This window comes from Heterocephalus glaber, unplaced genomic scaffold (assembly GCF_053883595.1).
Source record: "Heterocephalus glaber isolate CG9 unplaced genomic scaffold, H.glaber_assembly_v1.0 deba00001761, whole genome shotgun sequence".
NCBI lineage: Eukaryota > Metazoa > Chordata > Mammalia > Rodentia > Bathyergidae > Heterocephalus > Heterocephalus glaber.
Window position 1 is genome coordinate 1,174,954 of NW_028258458.1, and position 19,153 is coordinate 1,194,106.

The window sequence follows — 19,153 nt, forward strand, 5'->3', positions numbered from 1 at the left end:
TCTCACTATGGAGTTCAGGCTTAGATGGTAAGCATGCACAGAAGAGATCAGATTATAATTCTCATAATTAATATTTATTGAGCGCCCAATGCTATATGCTCCCTCACACAAGGAACATCCAAAAGACAATGTCCCTGCTTATCCTCTGGAAAATTTAGCCTCCAAGACAGGTGTTCTTAACCTGGAGCCAGCCAACCTTAGGAAGTCCATGAATAGCCCTTGTGGACTGCCTGAAAGTCGTTGGCAGAGTTGTGTGTGTGTGGTACATTTTACTGAGGGAGGAGGCACCCAGCTTTCATCAGATCCTCAGAGGGTCTTGGACCTAAAAGGGGCTCTAGGCGTTAAGGTGCCCATACTCTTTAGGTCAGCCATTTCCGTCTTACTGTCCTAGGATCACCTGCATCAGAATTATCTGGCATGCTTATTTACAAGCGGGTTCCTGGCCCCTGCCCAAAGCTCTTGAGTCAGTCTTTTAGGGGTGGGGCCTGGGATGTTTTGTTCTGTCCTAGCTCCTCAGTTGATTTTGGTGCCCAGCCAAATGTAAGTATGCGTGTCTGCAGCAAGCAACTTATAAATAAGAAAATAGCATCTGAGTGGGAATGGGGGTGTAGAAACCTGGTCCTTTGAATCTGTGTCCCCTCCTTGGGAGGGAACCACAAATGTAAGCTGATTTGTTGGTGGGAGAGCAGGCTGGAAATCCCAAAGGGATGTGCTCCTACTCCCATCCATGACACTAATGGAGCTGGAATGTCCAGAGGGAGGGCAGGCCAGCCAGCCAAAGACTCAGGTGTGGTTTTGATCTGAGGGTTCTGTGACTGAGTTAACATTTCCGTATAGGTTCCACCCCAAATCCACAACTTCCTGTCTCTCCCCAGACAAACCAGTCCCAGGATCTCGTCTGGACCCCACAAAGCTGACACAGCTGCCCCTCCTCTTCTGGCAGGGCCCCTCGGCAGACAAGGCTGGGGTGGAAGCATCTGAAGTCCTCTTCTGCAACCTGCTCCACGCTGACTTCATTCCTCCTCCATCTTTGCTCGAACCTCAGTGGGCAGCCCCTGGTAAAGGGTGTCCTCCACCACCAGCCCCGCCTTCTTCAGTCCTGTGCAGTTGCCCAGTTCTTCCGGCAGCACCTCTAACCGGTTGCCCTTGAGCTCCAGGCGACTAAGGGCTGTGAGGGCTGCCACATGGGGAGAGAGGTAGCCCAGGTGGTTGTAGCCCAGAAGCAATGTCCGCAGCTTGCGGCAGAAGAACAACTCATCTGGCAAGGCTTCGAGAGCATTGTAGGAGAGAGCCAGGTGCTGCAGGTTCTGGAGGAGGCCCACCTCGGGTGGCAGGGAGTGTAGCCCGTTGTGGGATACGTCCAGCAGACGGAGGCTGGAGCACAGGCCGAGCTGGCTGGGCAGGGTCTCCAGCTTGTTGTGGCTCAGGTAGAGCTGCTCAAGGCCCCTGAGCTTCCGTACATGCTCTGGGACATAGGCGATCTGGTTGTGCCACAGCCTGAGCGTGACCAGCTTCCGGCAGTGCTGGAAGCTGAGGATCTCTTCAATGGACCGGAGGTGGTTGTCTTTGAGGTCAAGTTCCTGTAGTGCGCCTAGACTGAAGATGGCATGGGGGATGCGCTCCAGCCCGCAGGCCACCAGCTCCAGCTCCCGAAGGACTGCCAGTTTCTTGAGGCTGTTGAGGGCCAGCAGGCGCGCCCCGTCATTGTGCAGGCTGAGCCGCTGCAGGTGCCCAGCCACGTCAGTCACGCTCGCTGGCACCTTCCCGGCATTGCTGCGCAAGGACAACACTTTGAGCTGCTTCAGCTCCCGGAGACTCTCGAGAGAAGCCGCCCGAGCCAGCTCTGGAGGAAAAAGCCCCTCCAGGTGCAGCTCCTCCAGGGCACGAAGCCCGAACACCCAGAGGGGCACCTCTCGGAGCTCCTCACATTTGACCCGGATCACCTTCAGGCGGTCCCGAAGGAAGATCTGGGAAGAGAAAGGCACCCTGGCAGGTGAATGCAACAAGCTGAGCTCCTGAAGGTTTGTGAGCTGTGACAGCCCCGGCGGGAAGGCGATATCGCAGATGGCCTCCAGCCTGAGTGCCTCCACCTCGCTGAGCTCGAAGATGGTGTCAGGCAGTCCAGGGAGCATGCAGAGAGCCAGCTCCAGCCGGCCCCTTGAGTTTCGCTGCAGCTTCTGCCTCAGTTTCTCCGGCGTCCACTCATGGTTGAGGTTGAGCTGCTTCAGGCGGCTTTCACTGACCTCGGAGAGGAAGACAGCGAAGCGCTTGGAGTAGAGCGAGTCATACTCGTCAATGAGGTGCAGCATGAAGGCGAAGTCATTCCTGACGTCGGGGATGTCATTCATGCCTGTCTCCTCTCGCACGGATCGGAAAGAGTACTCCTTGAGAGGCCGGTGGAAGAGCCAGTAGAGTGTGTACAGGCAGGTGATCCCATAGACGCACACGAAGGAGATGTAGCAGAAGGCCAGCTTGGAGAAGAGGTGCGCCTTGGTGTGGTTACAGCAGAAACTAGCATATCCGGTGACCTCTGAGGTCCCCACCTTGCAAGCTACCAGGAAGCTGATCTTCTCCACGTAGACCAGGTTGTAGACCAGGATGGCCAGGAACTTGCAGACTTTGAGCACTGTCTGCCGGATGTACATGGTGTAGAGGATGTCCCCCTCTTCCACATGCACGCGGAACTTCTTGACCTTCTCAAACAGGGCTTTGGCCTGCTCGCCCTCCTTCTTGTCCAGCAGGGTGACAGCTGGAGGCTCGGTCACCACCTTCTCCGGTTCTGCTAGCACTTTCTCCTTCTCGCCCTCACCTGCCTTCCCGGACCCGGTCCCTGCTGCAGCCACTGTGATGGCTGTGGCCCGTGAGGCAGCTGCGCCTTTTTGGTTCTCCCCGGAGACCTGAGACAAGGCCCGGGTGGTCCATGGGGAATCGAAACACTTGCCCAGGATGGAGATGAAATGTTCGATCTTGGAGCTGGTGCCGGGGAACTTGAACCAGAAGCTGGTGCAGACCATGAAGATGAGTGTGTGGATGACAACCAGGTAGGGGAAGTATTTGGCATACCAGTGCAGGGCTGTCTCATAGCACAGCTGGTTAATGAAGCTGTACTGCTGCAGGTCCAAGTTGTTCTTGAGGCCACTCAGCTCCCGGAGGCCCTCCATGTGCTCGGAGACCCCCTGAGGCAAGAGCTGCTGGCAAGGGGCCTCTGAGAAGTTCTCCCGGGGTTCATGACTGGGCAGGCAGATAATCTTGTCCTGCGTCACCTGGTGAGAGTGAGACGCAAAAGAGAGTGGGGGTGGGGAGTGAGGAGACCCTGTTCCTGATTGCGGCCAGCTCGCTGGTTTTGGAAGAGTTGCTAAAAACTCAGCATCAGCCTTTGTATGAAAAAAGGAGTTGGGTTGAATTGTGCACCCCGCCAAAAGAAGCTGAAGCCTCAACTTCCCATCCTGGTGAATGTGGCTTTATTTGAAAATAGCGTCTGTACAGAAGTAATCAGGTTAAGATAAGGTCATTAGGAGGGACCCTAACCCTCTGGGACTGGGACTTTATAGAGAGGGGACATTTAAGCTGGGTGTGGTAGTCCACACCTGTAATCCCAGCTACTCCGGAGACTGAGGCAGGAGGATCACAAGTTCAAGGCCAACCTGGGTAATTTAGACCCTATCTCAAAATAAAAAACATTTTTAAAAAGTAATGAAAAAATAAATAAATAAAGTAATGAAAGATAGGATGTAGCTCAGTGGGAGAGCACCCCTGGGTTCAATCCCCAGTTCGGTGTAAAACAGACATGGAAGATGATTTGAAGACACAGAGAATGCTATCTACAAGCCACAGGACACCTGGAGCTGTCAGAGTGGAGGAGAAAGCTTGGAACAGATTCTTCCTGACAGGCCTCAAGTGGATCCCAGCCCGTCCAGAGCACTGTGATCAATTCTGGTGTTTAAGTCGCTCACCCTGTGCTACCTCAGTAACTGAGGTCCTTTCTCGATTCCAGGGATAAGATGGAGTATTACAAAGAGCCTAGCAAATGCCAGGCCCTGGGTTCAACCCCCAGCATCACCAAGAGGGAAAAAAAAATAGAAGGAAAGTAGTAAATACCCTGGCAATGTGGAGGACTGATGCCGATGCCAGTGGTGGTGGGGGAGGTGATGGGTCTGAATGGGGCTGGGAATGGCCTGGGGTTTTGATGGGAAGGCTTCCAGACCACCCCGATGGGTCCCGCCCCCTCGAGGCCCTGTCCCTCACCTGCAGGGTGCAGCCAAAGACTCCGATCATGAGCATAGCCACCGTGAGATACTCAGCGAGCACATCCCACCAGGGTTTGAGCACCTTGAACGCAGGCTGCTGTTCCGTGAATTGCTTGAACTCGGCCACTGGGATCATCGTGCCTGTAGGAAGCGGAGAGACCGAGATGTAGAGAGATCAAGAGGAATCTCCCTGCCAGTCTCTTCCCCCTGGGGATCCAGATCCACTCATGGCCCTGCCACAGCCTGGTAGAATCTACACAGTTTATCTCCCTTCCCTTCTTAGCTTGGTCTTTGCCTGGCTGGCCCATCCCAGACCTCACCTTTCCAGATCTCCCTGCCTCTCCTTCTCCCCAGCCCCTGCTCCGGTCTGCCTGCCCGCCCAGAGCTCAGCAGAGGCGTCGGCAACCCACTGTCCCCAGCTTCCCCTGAGGCATCCCCCCCACCCTGATGCCAGAAGCCCCTAAACACCTGCACTGAGGTATCCTGACTCCTGTCCTGGCTCACTATGACCCAGGGCTCAGGACTTCTGGGGCGTGGGCCCCCCACTCCCTCCAGGGGCGCTCTGGGCACCACCTCCAACCTCTAACCGGAAAAGCCGGCTGGAGCCTGGCTCTGCTCTGGTTCCCGGGGCCCCTGGGGTTAGGGAGTGGCCACGCTGAAGGTTAGCAGCCCTGGGTGGGTGTGTGACCTGGACACCTGAGTTTCCAAAGGAGGGTTCTGGAGGCCGGAATCTGAGGTCCACAAGGGACCTGGGCTGGGAGAGGGAGGAGTGTTGTAATGTGCAGGGTGGAGGATCCGAAAAGGGAAACCTGTCAGGGTGACACCTCCTGGCGGCTGCCACTGGGCCGGGCTGCCTGGCTTCTGGGCTGCAGCCCATTGTCTGTCCCTGGTTTCCTTTTTGACCAAGGTATCATTATTGCAGACACAGATGGGCCAGGCCCAATTCACACGAGGAAGGAGGGGCGCATAAGCCGGGACATCACTGTGTGAGGCAGTGGCCACTTGCTCACGCTGGAGGAAAGTGGGGGCCCCTAGGCAGCTCCCCCCTGCTGGCATTCCAGCTCCCCCACCTACATCCCTTGTCTCTTAAGCAGATTTCTAGGAGCCTCCTGGCCTCACCATGGCCGCTGGGCACAGGTTCGGACCACTGGCCAGTTTTCTGTGGCCTCTCTTCCATCTCCCAGAGGAGAGTAGGGACATTCCAGCCTCCTGTCCCACACCTCGGCCAACTGCTGTGACACTGTGCGCCTTCCTCATCTGTCCCAGTGTTCCCCAGAGATCTAGGGGTGGCTCCTGAGTCAGACAGGTAGGGATGGGCCGTCCTATAGGGTGTAGTGCTTGCCTACCAGGCTGAGCCCGAGTTATATAATGGGGCTGGCACCTCAGTATGGGGGTACCCAGAACACAGCATCCCGGACCCCATGCCTCATCGTCCCGTCCCCCCATGCTCACTAATTCTCCCTGTCCTGCACAGAAAGCCAGGAAAGAACAAGCTCAGGCTCCTGGTCAGTGTCTAATCTGGTAGAAAAAGCTGGGGGCAGCTCAGGGAGTGGACACACAGGACAGCCACCAAAAGGGGATGGCTGGGGGCCATTTTGGGGCATGCGTGAGGGTGCAGAGCACAAACACTAAGCAAAAGGAAGACCCAGAACCAGGGAGCGGTAACATCTGCTTTGAGTTCCAGCCACCCAGGGTGGCCTCAGTGAATCCCTTTAGGGCCACTGCTCAGTTCCTTTAACTTTCAAGGGGTACTTCTTAGTTGCTTTAATCTAAGAACTGTAAACTGGGGCTGGGTGCAGTGTTGCACCTTTGTGATCTCAGCTATTCTGGAGGCTGAGACAGGAGGATTGCAAGTTGGGGCAGTTTGAGACTGTCTTATAAAGGGCTGGAGATGTGGCTCAGTAGTAGAGTGCTCGCCTAGCATGCAGGAGGCTCTGGGTTGAATCCCCAGCACCCCTTTCCAAAAAGAAAAAGGAAAAAGAGCAGTATGGGAACAGTAGCAAGAACATCACAAAGACAGGCAGGGACCGACTTCTTCAGATTTCCACCACCCCCCTGCACTGTCCCAGGCTAGCAGTCACAGGCAAGAGTACAGTCCCACACAGCCCCGCGGCTCCCAGGGGACAAGGTGTGTATACACACACACACACACACACACACACACACACACATCAGAGGCGGATGTGGGGGATTATCATTATCTGTCTCCATGACTCAAATGTGCTCATCCAAACCTGCCATTAACTTTCCACCAACTCATTGCTGCCCCCCCACCCCCGCCCCGTGTCTGAGCAGAGCCGGTGGGGCTCAGAGAAAGGGGCCTGCAAGGGTGGGAGGCGGGAGAGGAGAATGACAACAAGGACCCTGCTTGTTGTGTGCTGCCTGGTGCTCTCAGTGCCACATTTTACCCTGACTTTGGGAGCTCGGGTATTGGGGCTCTTGTTTTCCAGACTTGGGTGGTAGACATGACTTACGTGAGGTTTTACAGTTACAGGTGGCATTTGAGCCTGGACTGTCCAACCCCCACTTCCTGTCTGTCTGATGGCACCCACTCTGGTCTGCATTGGAAAAGCTCCTCTCCCTGCTGTGGCGTCTTTTCTTTTATCTTTTTTTTAAAACAGGGTCTCTCTGTGTAGCTCAGGCTGGCCTTGAACTCATGCCAATCCTCCTGCCTCAGCCTCCCGAGTGCTGGGATTACAGGCGTTCTGCATTCGCCTCCACACCCGGCTTGAGGTGTGGCATCTTTGCAGAAAGACCCTGAGAAGGGTGTTCAGAAAGGCCGTGCTAGGGGCCCTGTTAACCTAGGACCACATGTCCCCTCATCCATGCTTCACCCCACTTCTCTCACGCTGTCCTCAAGCTGTTTGCCTCCCCAAACGTGGTAGACCAGTTTCTGCTCAGTGGAGGTGGTGGGTGCTGCTGCCCCAGTCCCAAGCTCAGCCACAGCCTGAGTGCTAAAGGGGCAGCAAGAGATAGCCAAGGTTTTCAGCCTCAAAGAACTTGAAGTCCAAGCCCTGTTTCTTCCACAAATGGAAAACTGAGGCACGAGGTGTGGAGGGCAGACGTCTCCTGAGTCACAGATCTCGGCCAGGCCAGCACTTTGCCAAGTTGCCCCTGCCTGAGCTTGGGAGTCGAGGGAATCTTGAAGTTGGAAAACCTCCGGTTGGGCAGGTTAGAAAGGACCCCAAGTGGTGGGGCTCTGGGCTTTGAGGTGCTCACCACGAGGAGGTGGTGCTGTTCTCCTAGCTGCTGGCCACTCCGGGACGGGCTGGGCAGTCAGGGCTGACCTTCCTAACGGTGCTGGGACTGCTTGGCTCCTGGGACAGGTGCCCTTGGGCCGGGCCTGTTTGTGTGCCCTGTCCCCACCCCCAGCTCCTGTGTGTCCGGAGGGCCGCCGGGCCATGTGACAGCCACACCTGAGCCATCCTCCTCTGGGCCAAACCCTGGTTCCAGCCAGATACCCACCCAGCCACCGTCCCCACAGGTGGGGACCCCTTACTCACCGCTGCGGGGTGGACGTTTGGCCCAGCTCCTGGGTCCCTGGGCGAGGAGTGGCCGGGTTGCCCGAAGAGTTCCAGGGCAGGCAGGCGGAGAGGGTGACTCAGGAGGGCGGGCCAGGATCCCAGAGCTGCTCCGCCCCAGACACCTGGCCCCGCCTCGCTGTGCTGTGGGCCTCCCAGGTCTAACTGACCTGGCGCTCCTCAGGCACAGGCAGAGGAAGGGTTCTGATCCTGTCTACCCCAGGGACCTTAGTCCTGCAAACCTGGGGTGGGGGACGGGGGAGCCGGAGGCAACCCTAGGGCTGCCTTTTGGGGCAGGTGTCAGGGTCTTCCATTGCCCAAGGCACCGCCACCTGGCCTCCAAGGCAACAAGGAGCAGGTGCCCAGGGTCTTCAGGAGCGCTTCCCCTCCCTGTGCTGCTTTGGGGCCCGGGGGGTGCCAGCCTGAGTGTCCCCACCTGCCTGTGGGGGGGGGCAAGCTGCTTCCAGGTCTTGGTGGGTGAGGATGGAGTTCCATTCTGGGGACCCCATTTCTAAAACACCTCCCCAGCGTCACCCTGACCTGGCCATCACCTACGGAGCCCTGGGCGGGGTCTCAGAGCTGCAAAGTCTTCACTTCAACCTGCAGGTAATTGGGTTTGAACTCAATGTGTTTTTTTTGGTACCGGGGATCAAACTTGGGACCTTGCGCTTGCGAGGCAGTCGCTGGAACCACCCCGGGCCTGAATTCAAATTTTTTTGATGGTATTAGGGAGTGAACCCAGGGCCTCCTCACTGAGCTATATCCCCAGTCCTTTTTATTTTTTATTTTGAGATAAAGTCTTGATAAGTTGCTCAGCCGGAACCCAGAACTGGCAATCCTCCTGCGTCAGCCTCCCGAAGTGCTGGGATTACAGGGGAGTGCCACTGCCCCTCTGCTGACATTTGAACTCTGATCTACCCTGTCTGAAAATCCCTCTCTAATGGAAGGAGTAGATAGGAGAGTGGTCCCCCCGACTCCAAGAAACTGTCCCAACTGTGAGACTGGAAATGTTTAGGGTTGAGGGAATTCCTTCAGCCAGGCTTCTTCCTGTAGGCAGTCCAATTGTTTGTCTTTTTGTCCCATCCAAGGGGCATGGAGGTGCATACCCAGCAGCCCGGCTGTCATTGCTGGAGGCTGTTCTGGAGAAGGGATGCTGCGCCCTGCATGTGAGTGCTTCAAGGGTGAGGGTGGGATGCATGTCGGGGGGCCTGGGGCCTGCTCCGTGTATACAGAGGTGTCCAAGTGTAGTGGCCGTGCTGAAGGACACCCACCCTCAAGATGCCTTTCTAGTTTCCCGTGATAACTGCCCACTTTACCTGAGAACATCCAGCTTTAAAAAAAATTTGTGAGCAGGGCATGGTTGCCACACACCTGCAATCCCAAAATTCTGGGAGGCTTCGGCAGGAGGATCATAGGTTTGAGCCCAGCCTGGGCAACTTATTGGCTACAGGAGACTCTGTCTGAAAATAAAAAGATTAAAAAAAAGGACTCCGGATGTAGCTCAGTGTGAAAGCCCTGGGTTCAGTCCCATTATACACACACACACACACACACACACACACACACACACACTGCACTGAAAAAAGTTGTGAGCTGGTCACAGTGGTGCATGTAATCCCTGTACTCGGGAGAATGAGGCAGGAGGATCATGAGTTTGAGGCCAGTTTGGGCAACTTAGTGAGACCTTGTCACAAAATACAAAGTTGAAAAAATGCCAGGTGTGGTGGTGTATGCCTGTAACCCCAGCACTCGGGAAGATGAGGATGGCCGAGAGTTCGAGGCCAGCCTGACCCACGTTGTGAGTTCAAGGCCAGCCTGAGCTACCTAGTGAGACACTGTCTCAGGAAAAGAAAAAAACTCCATGGCATGGACGGACCAATCACATTTGGTTTATACATTCATCAGTTGGTGGACCCTTGGATGTTTCTACTTGATGTTTGTGAATAATGCTGCTATAAAAATGGGTGTACAAATATCTCTCTAGGTCCTTGCTTGCAGTTCTTTTGTGTGAAAATCCAGAATTGAGATTGCTGAATCATATGGTCATTCTGTTTAATTATTTTTTTGTTTTTTGGTACCAGGAATCGAACTTAGGGACTTAAGCTTGCCAGGCAGATGCTGTTTCACTGAGGTACACTCCCAGGCCCTCTGCTTGATTTTTCCTTTCTTTCTTTCTTTCTTTCTTTCTTTCTTTCTTTCTTTCTTTCTTTCTTTCTTTCTTTCTTCTTTCTTTCCTTCCTTCTCTCTCTCTCTCTCTCTCTCTCTCTCTCTCTCTCTCTCTCTCTCTCTCTCTCTCTCTCTCTTTCTTTCTTTCTTTCTTTCTTGTACTGGGGATGGAACTTAGGACTTTGTGCTTGCAAGGCAGGCACGGTGCCAGTGAGCTAAATCCCCGGCCCTCCTCTGTTAAATTTTCTTGAGGAACTGCTGTAGTGTCTTCCAAAATGGCCACACTATTTTACATTCCTACCAACAGTGTGCAAAAGCTCTAATTTTTCCACATTATCACCAATACTTATTAATACCCTGCTTCTAAGATTTTTGTGTCTGTGAGGTTCACAGACTTACTGCTGGGTAACAAATTGCTCTGAAACTTAGCAGCTTTGAATAGCAAGCAGCAAGCATTTTTTACCTCGTTCAGTTTCTGAGGGTCAGGAACCTAAGAGTGGCTACAATGGGAGGTTCATTCAGTCTCCCTTCCCCACCAGCCCCAAGTAAGGAATCATTTGCTTTCTGTAACTATAGATCAGCTTGGATTTTCTATAATTTTGCATTAGTGGAATCATATAGTACATACTTTATGTGTGCTTTCTTGTGTTCAGCATGCTTTTGAAATTAGTCTCTCTCTCTCTCTCTCTCTGGCAACAAGGTCTTTCTGTGTATCCCAGGCTGGCCATAAGCTTGTTATGTAGTCTAGGCTGGTCTCAAACTTATGATCTTCCTGCATCAGCCTCCCAAGTGCTGGGATTATAGGTGTGTGCCACTATGCCTGGGTAAAATATACATATATATATATATTTGGCAATATTGGGAATAAAGGGCCGGGGATTTAGCTCAGTGGTTCTGCTTCCTGGCTCAAAAGCACAAGGTCCCGAGTTCGATCCCCACCCAAATATTGGGAATAAAACCCAAGGCCTTGAGCATGCCAGACAAGTACCACTGAGCCCCAGGAGGGCTAGTCTTTATTTTGAGTGTGTGAGTATTTTGTTCCTTTTTATCACTGAGTACTGTTCCATTGCAAGATATCATTTGTTTGTATTGTCTGGCCTCCAGTTTTGAGATGAAGTCTCTTTGTACAGCCCAGAGTGGTCTGGAACATCTAGGCTCAAGCTATCTTGTTGTCAGCCTCCCAAGTAGCTGGGACTACAGGTGTATGCCACCTCACCTGGCTTTGTACCCCGTCAGGGGACATTTGGAGAGTGATTTTAGAAGAGGGCAGAGTCCAGGTCCTAATTAAATATAGGCTGGGTTCAGTGTAGCCTCGGAGGATCCCTTCCACTGTAGTCAGAAGGCAAGAGATCAGGCCTCCATGCCGGTGGGTAGGACAGGAAAAGATCGGGGTGGGTGAGCAAGCAGGCAGCAGAGCCACGCAGCTGTCATGCAGACCCAGGTTCTTGGGTCCAGATACCCAGAGGAAACATAGGCACAGGCAAGGCATTAATGGGACTTCTGCTCCACCCAGAAGGCAGTCGCAGTCCTGACAAAGGACAACTCAGGCCAGCATTCTCCAAACAAAGGGGAAAGGGTAGCTAATAAAGAAAAAGTTCCTGCTGAAGGATTCAGACTCTGAGTGTCTGGCCAGCATCTGAGCTCTGTTGCAGGTAGCTTATGGCTTAGCGTGGACGCCTAGGCAAAGGCATGCTTCCAGGAGGCTGATCCTGGCTTGCCTCCTAGGCCGTGTAGGATGAAAGTGGGATGTGTTTGTAGCTATTGTATTTTTAACTCTGGGTTGTGTGTCAGCCCTGGGTCCCCATTTATGTTCTTGTTTGGTTTTGCTCTGAAAGCAGAACAACAACAACAACAAAATGGTTCCTGCAGGGACTCATTCCCAGCAGTTGATGGTTTTATTCCCATTTGGATGGTCCCTGCCTGTCTCAGTACCACAGGGGGCTTGAACAGGTGACAGTCAGTGGTTTGTGCTGGAGCTGAGGCCAAGAGTGGTCTAATCAGGAGCCCAGTGCAGGGTGTGCAGTTCTGAGGTTGCCTTCTCTCCTCTTCCATTTCTGGAAGCACAAATGGGCACAATTCTTGAATGGAGAAAGCACAGCCCTCTGCTTCTAGTCACACCTTAGTTAGGAAGCCCTCTGAGTTCACAAGTCCAGATCTGCAGGTAGAAGGGGAGGCTCACTGGGAGGTTAGCACCTGCTTTAAGTTATACCCCCTTGATAAGAGAAAAAATCAGAGATGTCCTACATTTCATTATAGCGACTCGCAGATGGGGGAGAAGAGAGATACAGGAGTTAATCAGTTAACAGCTAAGTCCAGAACAACATAAATCACCTTCTCCAATGAATGTTAAAACCTTCAGGCAGATGTGGTGGCACACACCTGTAACCCTAGCATTCAGGAGGCTGAGGCAGGGGCATTGCCTTATGAGTTCAAGGCCAGCCTGAACTACATAGTGAGACCCTGTCTCAACAACAACTTAAAACCTTTGGTCAGGTCCTGTGCCCACCCCTTAGATACCACTGTATCCTGCTTACTAATCCAGCGGACCCTGAAGCAACCAGTACTCCTCCTCACCAGCTGCCCTTCTATCCCAAAGCCCTCCTTGGCTTCCATTACCCCCTGCTCTTATCTATAGCCATGTAGGTTCAATCCAAAACAGTCCATGCCTGCCTTCCCCAAATGTTTAAATAAAACTGTTCTTAGTGCTAGGTCCAGGGTACATATTCTCAGCGCTCTCTGTCCCTGTTTCTGGAAGTTGCTGGGCTGTGTCCCAGGACCTGGTCCCTGGCTAACACTTATAAGGCTCAGTAAACCTTTTCATTTCAGATGTCCCTTGGCCTCCAGTGGCGGTGTGATTCCCCCGGTGCTGCAGTCCCCTGTAAGATCCTCACTTGGGTTCCAGCACAGGTGCGTGACTCCGCTGAAGTGACACTGTACACTTGCTCGGGGTGGGTCGAGGCCCTCGGGATGTCCCTGTTCCTTCATGTCCTTGCGTTGGTGCCTCCCACCACCCCACGGAGCCTCACTGTCCAGGACGCCTTTGCAGACCAGACCCCCAGACAGCCAGGAGCGCGAGGGAGATGGACGTGCTGCCCTGCAGAAGGTGGCTTAGGTCTCACTGTAGTGCTGTTTCTTCTTTCCTCCTCCCTCTATTTCCTCTCTTCTTTCTCTCTTCTCAAAAATCTGGGGTCTGCCTCCCATCCCCTAAATTCCCAGGGCTGCATTCTTCCGGCAGCCCAACTCGCCCCCCATCCCCTGCCCCAGGAAAAGGGGCTCCCTAGGGCCCTAGAAAAGCTTTGGGCTCTGAGAGATAGATTCCCCCACGCCTCCCCGGGCGGCCAGGCCTCCACAATTGCCAGGGCCGGGACAAGGACCAGGGCCCCGAGTGGTTGGATTGGTCGGTGGGCCAGAGGCGCAGTGGTCCCGCCCCCTGGTTGCCAGGGCTCAGCCTATCCACGTCCAAGCGGGCCATTGGTTTCCAGGTGGTTGCGGGTGGAGGTCGGAGCAGGTGCAGGACAGTGTGTAGAGGGAGGTGGGGGTCCCCAAGGGATCACCCCTCCAAGCCCCTCTGTTTGGGTCCCTGGGTCGTCAGGAGCAGCCTCGGAAACCGGCCTCTCCCCGACTTTACAGCCGCGGCAAGGAGGCCCTTCCCTCTGGTGCCCGCCTCTCCGCGGCCCCCTCCGCGCGCCGCCGCGTCTGGATCGAGCGCGCGCGCCCTGGGCTCCCCCGCCCGTGGCCGAGGGGCGGGGCCGGCCTGGTTCCCTGGGCGCCGCCGTCTGCAGCCCCCTCCCCTCGCCTTCCCGCCGCTCCGGCCCGCGGTGGCGCTCGGGCCAAGCCCCACCCAGGACCCAGCGTGGAGCTCAGGGAGGCCAGAGCTAGAGGTGGGCGCAGTGGGAGCAGGTGGAGGCGCCGGGCGCGGGCCGGGGCCGGGCTGGGGGAGGGGTCAGCCCCGGGACCCGGCTCTTTGTCTCCGGGAGCCGGATCGCGGGCAGCGAGGCCGCTCTTCCTCCGGCAGGTGCTGGCATCCTCGGGGAGGCTGGGAGGGCGCGCGCTCCGGACCTGGGCGAGCAGGGCTCGAGGCTGCCCGCGGGTCACTGAGGTCCCTGACGGGAGAAGGGTCGGGGCGGGGATGTCGGTCCTGAAACGGAGCTGAAGCGAGGGCGGGCAGGGCCTCTCCGCTTCGGGGAAGGCGGTGGGGGTGGGACTTGAGGACCGGAGGAGCAGCTGGGCTGCGGAGCGGGTGTGGGTGATGCGAGGGAAGCGGATCCAGGCACCCATGGGTGGCGATGCTGGGGGGCGGGGAAGCAGCGAGGTGCCAGGATCCAGAGCCCGATAGATACCGTTGCGGTCCGGGATCTGGGGTGCTGATCCGTCGGTCTTCTCCTCAGGTGCGGGATGGACAAGAGGGACAAGGCAAAGGCGGGGGCCGCGGCGCGGGCGCCGGCTTCTCGCCCTCCCGGCCACTCCACCCCAAGGCCCCCAGGGTCTCCTCGACCCCCTCCTCCAGTAACCGCCGCGGCCCTTCGAGTTCTGGGAGCAGCGGGAGCTACGGGGCGGAGACCCCTGGCCGAGCGAGGTGGGGGCGGCGGCGGAGCCGAGGCTGCTGCCCGAGGGGGAACAACGCGGAGCGCTGGTACAGGTCCCCGGAGCCCAGGTACCCAGCTTTCTTTCTCTGTCCCATCCTCCTGCCGCGCCCCCCCACCTCTCCTTTCAGGGGCACTGTTAACTCTCTCCCTGCAGCTTCCAGGCCCCCAGCGGCTGGGAGAGGGGAGCGCCCCCCTGCCAAGACCCCGGGCCAGGTCTCTGTCACCAGCCAGGCGCGCGCCAGTGGGACCAGCAGGTAAGGAAGGAGCTCCCTCCCTCCCAGCTGAGCGTCACACTCTGGACTCCACATGTGGCACGGGAGCTACGGGCTGGGGAACACCTGACCATCACTGGCTGCAAACCGGGTGAAAGTCATCGGTCCGCAGAGGGTGCGCTCCCCATTTCACCGACGGGAAATGGTAACACGGAGCTGGTCCCTCCTGCCCCCAGGTCAGGCCCTGTTGGTCAGAAGGGACTCCAGGCCCCCGCTGAGGAGCCTGTGGCCAGAGGAAAAGCTCCAGAGGCTCCCAGAAAGAGTGCCGTGAGCTCTGGAGTGCGAAGAGGTGCGTGGCCTGGGGGAGGAACGGGCTCTTAGGCCCTAGGCCTGCTGCTTCGGAGGTTAGCGAGACCCTTTGGGCCTTCTGGTTTGTCTCCAGACTCTGCAGGGCCCGCCTCGGGGGCCCCCTCTGCTGCCGCCGCCCGTCGGACCAGGGCCATAGGCGCAGAGGTGGGATTCCCACGACCAGCCCCGAGTACCCGGCAGCGGCCCCCGACCGAGGTGCCCCGGAGATCAGGGAGCAGTGCCACCGAGCGCAGCAGTGCCGCAGACTCGAGTCCCACAGGCCGGAGGCCGCCCAGCGTCGGTGGGGCTCTTCAGAAAGCGGCCTCGCGTCCCCCCGGCTCCAGCGCTACTCCTCTGCCCTCTCCAGCCCGCTCTGGGGCTGTGCTTCGTGCAACACCCCGCTCTCCTGCGCAGACGTCGAAGCCCAAGTCCAAAGTGCTCCAGGCTCTGCGGTCCGCACCTCCAAGGAAAGAGGCAGCCTTAGCTCAGGGCCCGCCTACTTCTTTGGCCACGGCCCCTCCACCTGGTCCCCCTACGCAGCAGGCCTGGTCTCCCCAAGTCTCTGGGGCCCCCCTGCTGGCCGCACTCCCTCCCTCTCCACCGGCCACGCCCCCTCCACCCGCCTCGCTTCACCTGCAGGCCCCGCCCTCCCTGCAGGCCCTGCCCTCCCTGCAGGCCCCGCCCCCTCCGCGAGTCCCTTCCCCTCCCCTGGCTCTGCAGAACCTCCCCTCCCCACCGGCCACGCCCCCTTTGCAAGCTCCACCCACACAGCTGGGCAGGTCCTTTTCGGAAGAGGCATCCCTCCCTCCGCTGTCTAAGGCTGCACCCTCTCCAACACTTTCACCCCCGCTGCAGAACGTCCTCCTCACCCAGGCTTCTTCGGCTTTGCCACCTCTTCCGACTCCCTTGACCACACCTTTTTCGTCCACTCTACCTTTACCCTCGTCCTCTATACAGATCCCTCTTTCTCCACCAATTTCTCCGCTGAATCCGCCGTCTCCTCTGTCCACGCCCACTCCACCGGCTTTTCCCACTCTGGCCACGCCTTCTCCCCTTGCCAGTCCCGCCCTGTCTCTGCCCCCTCTTCAGACCATGGCCTCTAAAAGGCCTACGCCTCCATCGCCAGACCCTCCTCCTCTGGGGACATCCCCTGTGAAGGGTCCTCTGGCCGCTCCCTCTCCTCCAGCCTCTCCCCCTCTGCATGCCCCGCCCCCTTCACTGGCCCCGCCCCCTCTGTGTGCCCCACCCTCTCTGACCTCGCCACCCATACAGGTCCCACCTGCTCTGGTCTCACCTCTGCTGCAGGCCACGCCTTCTTTCCGGCCCACGCCCCCTGTGCAAACCCAAGCTCCTCTGACCTCGCCCCCTCTACAGGGCTATCCTCCCCCTACCACGGACCCTTTGCCCCTTCTCTCTCCCCCTGCCTCTCCCCCTCTACAGGCTCTTCTCTCTCCTCCCGCCTCACCACCTCAGCAAGCCTCTCAGTCTCCCTGTGCCTCACCTCCCCGGTCTCCTTTGGGTACCCATCCTCCACAGGCCCCGGCTTCTCTAGACTGGCACCCGGCCTCTCCCCTGGCTACGCCTCCTCCACAGGTTTCGCCTCTGGCCTTGCCTTCCCTACAGGCCCCTCCCTCACCCCAGGCCACTTCCCCCATGCAGGCCCCGCCTTCACCGGCCTTATCCCTTCGGCGGGATCCTCCCTCTCCCATGATCACGCCCCCTCCACCGACCCTACTTCCTTTGCAGGCCCCGCCCTCCCCTCTGCCCCCGCCCCATACGCAGGCCCCGCCCTCCCCGCGCCTGCAGTCCCCGCCCCTTCACCTGACCACGCCCTCTAGGCAGGTCCCATCTTTGGTCTTGCCCCCTCTGAAGGCACCTCCCTCTTCCCTGGCCACGCCACACACACAGGCCCCGCCCTCCCCGCTCATGGAGGCCCCTCCCCTTCCCCTGGCCACGCCCTCTAGGCAGGTCCCATCTTTGGTCTTGCCCCCTCTGCAGGCACCTCTCTCTCCCCTGGCCTCGCCCCTCCTGCAGGCCCCTCCCTCTCCCCCTGCCTCTCCTACTCCACACGCTCCACGCCGTCCCCCGACCCCTGGTCCAGATGCCTCCATTTCTGGCCCGCGGTTGACACTAGCGCTGGCCCCGGCTCCGCCGCCACCACCCTCGCGCAGCCCGTCCAGCACGCTGAGTGGCCCGGACCTGGCTGGCCACAGCAGCAGCGCGACGAGCACACCCGAGGAGCTGCGCGGTTACGACAGCGGGCCCGAAGGCGGCGCCGCAGCCTCCTCGCCGGCCGACGCGGAGCTCGCTGCCTGCCACCCAGCTGCCTGGAGTCGAGGCCCTGCTCCGCCGCTGGCTGTCCGCGGCGCTCCAGGTAAGAGGGCTGCTGGGCCGGACGGGGCTGGGAGGGGACTGGAGGATGGGGGGGGGCTCGCCTCAGGCGGTGCAGAAGGAAAGGGGCGGGACACAGGGCGGGGCAGAGGAAGGGGTGGGGCGGAGTGAGGCGGGGCGGCTGCGCGAGCGAGCGTGGGAAGAGGGCGGGGAGGGGAAGGGGCAGGTCTCTTCCCTGGGCCCAGCTCTGCGTCGCTCACCGCAGGAGCTCCGCTCTCCTGGCCTCCGGCAGCGGGACCCGGCTCTGCAGACGGGCTGTGCACCATCTACGAGGCTGAAGGGCCTGAGCCGGCGACCCCCACCCCGGGCGCGCTGGATCCGGGGCTCGGGTCGGGCGCCGGGGGTGAGAAGGCCGCAGCGGGCGCGGGGCCGGGTCAGTCTTCGCGGAGCCCGAAGCCGGCGCGCCTGGGCGAGCTGCCGCTGGGGGCGCTGCAGGCAAGCGTCGTGCAGCACCTGCTGAGCCGGACGCTGCTGCTAGCGGCTGCCGAGGGCGCCGCGGGAGGCAGTGGCGGTGGGCCAGGCGGCTCGGGTGGTGTTGGGGTCTCGGGGGGCGCCCGGGCTCCGCTCAGCGATGCCGAACTGGGCCGCTGGGCCGAACTGCTATCTCCTCTGGATGAGTCCCGAGCTAGCATCACCTCGGTCACCAGCTTCTCCCCGGACGACGTGGCTTCCCCTCAGGGTGACTGGACCGTTGTGGAAGTGGAGACTTTCCATTGAGCCCGCGGCGGTCCCGCCTGCTCCCATCCGGGTTTAGGCTCCCCTCTCCGTTTTAGACCCTGCCCCCGTCCCCTGCAGCCCGGCCCTTGTCCCATTGGTTTTAGCCCCTAGAGCTCTTTCTAGTCTTTGGGCCCAGACCCCAACCCCGCTCTGGCTGAGGCTAGGGAGCAACCCACGCCCTTGGCCTAGGCCATCCCCTCGGGTCTGCCCCTTTGGGCTAGGACACGCCCCTGCCCCTTCTAGCTTCGTCCCTTGTCCAGTGCATTTACTCCGCAATAAACCTGGGAGCAATAAACCTGGGACACCAGAGCCCGTGCCTTCGCTGTCGTCACGGGGTCCAGGACTTGGGGACCTCCTGTGGGTCGAGGGAGCTTCTGAGCAACGCCAGGGGCTGAACTGTATGGTTTTTCTCCTACTGAAAAGGAGCCAGGGAGGTGGAAGTGGGGTTGGGTGGTTTGTGCCATGCACCTACCCACGTGCCGGAAGTTGTGCTTCTTCCCATCCGACTTCTAGTAGAAATGTTAGGCTGAGCACAGGCCTGAGAGGATGAACCCGAGTGTGGTCAAGGTGAAAGGGCGACAGAAGGCCCTTCGTACCACACAGGGGAACTGGCACTCCTGGGGGACAAATGGGAAGGGCCTGGCCGGGGTGTGGTGGGACCCCTTTGCACACCTCTCTGGCAGTGTGCACCCCCTTACCTTGCAGTCCTTGAGATAGGGACTTCCCTTCAGGGTAGGGCCTGGAGCAAGAACTCTGAGTGGGAACCTAGGGAGGGGTCACAGGATCCCCTTGTTCCCTTGCCTCCCTCCTGACCCCTGGGCACCTGCTCTGCTCATTGAGGAGGCTGCAGTGCAGAAAGCAGACCGGCCAAAGGATCTTCTATAGATGTGGGGTCCCAGGCCAACTACAAAGTTGGCGCTGCAGGGAAGTGGCTTTTCCCAGGACTGGGTGGGAGATGTGGGGTG

The 19,153-nt window shown here is 58.3% G+C and overlaps 2 protein-coding genes across 7 annotated transcripts; one reads left to right on the top strand and one right to left on the bottom strand.

Moving 5' to 3' along the window:
- Positions 1 to 58: 58 nt before the first annotated feature.
- Lrrc8e (leucine rich repeat containing 8 VRAC subunit E) lies at positions 59 to 4,383 on the bottom strand. The gene is made up of 2 exons (XM_004865378.3): positions 4,246 to 4,383; positions 59 to 3,263 (listed from the first exon to the last, which is right to left on the bottom strand). Exons 1-2 carry the CDS (start codon positions 4,381 to 4,383, stop codon positions 1,014 to 1,016), a joined length of 2,388 nt encoding a protein of 795 aa, XP_004865435.1. The 3' UTR covers positions 59 to 1,013.
- Positions 4,312 to 18,495, top strand: Prr36 (proline rich 36). 6 transcript variants are annotated; one of them, XM_087201821.1, is made up of 7 exons: positions 4,312 to 4,493; positions 12,761 to 12,841; positions 14,323 to 14,588; positions 14,675 to 15,081; positions 15,175 to 16,826; positions 16,863 to 17,454; positions 17,677 to 18,495. In XM_087201821.1, the coding sequence occupies exons 2-7, from the start codon at positions 12,761 to 12,763 to the stop codon at positions 18,186 to 18,188; spliced, it is 3,510 nt and encodes a 1,169-aa protein (XP_087057947.1). In that variant the 5' UTR covers positions 4,312 to 4,493; the 3' UTR covers positions 18,189 to 18,495. The 6 variants fall into 6 exon arrangements, with proteins under 6 accessions (XP_087057947.1, XP_087057949.1, XP_021100856.1 ...); XM_087201823.1 differs by lacking the exon at positions 4,312 to 4,493 and having other exon boundaries at positions 14,675 to 14,774; positions 14,969 to 15,081; XM_021245197.2 differs by lacking the exons at positions 4,312 to 4,493; positions 12,761 to 12,841 and adding an exon at positions 13,682 to 13,815 and having other exon boundaries at positions 14,675 to 14,774; positions 14,969 to 15,081.
- Positions 18,496 to 19,153: the final 658 nt, after the last annotated feature.

What these genes read in the sequence shown, in the direction of transcription:
- Lrrc8e (XM_004865378.3), bottom strand. Translation starts at nt 4,383, where the DNA reads ATGATCCCAGTGGCCGAGTTCAAGCAATTCACGGAACAGCAGCCTGCG. An exon ending in TCTTTGGCTGCACCCTGCAG is followed by an intron (nt 3,264 to 4,245) that starts GTGAGGGACAGG and finishes CACTCTCACCAG; the next exon opens with GTGACGCAGGACAAGATTAT.
- Prr36 (XM_087201820.1), top strand. Translation starts at nt 14,221, where the DNA reads ATGCTGGGGGGCGGGGAAGCAGCGAGGTGCCAGGATCCAGAGCCCGAT. An exon ending in GAGCTCTGGAGTGCGAAGAG is followed by an intron (nt 15,082 to 15,174) that starts GTGCGTGGCCTG and finishes GTTTGTCTCCAG; the next exon opens with ACTCTGCAGGGCCCGCCTCG. An exon ending in GGCTGTCCGCGGCGCTCCAG is followed by an intron (nt 17,455 to 17,676) that starts GTAAGAGGGCTG and finishes CGCTCACCGCAG; the next exon opens with GAGCTCCGCTCTCCTGGCCT.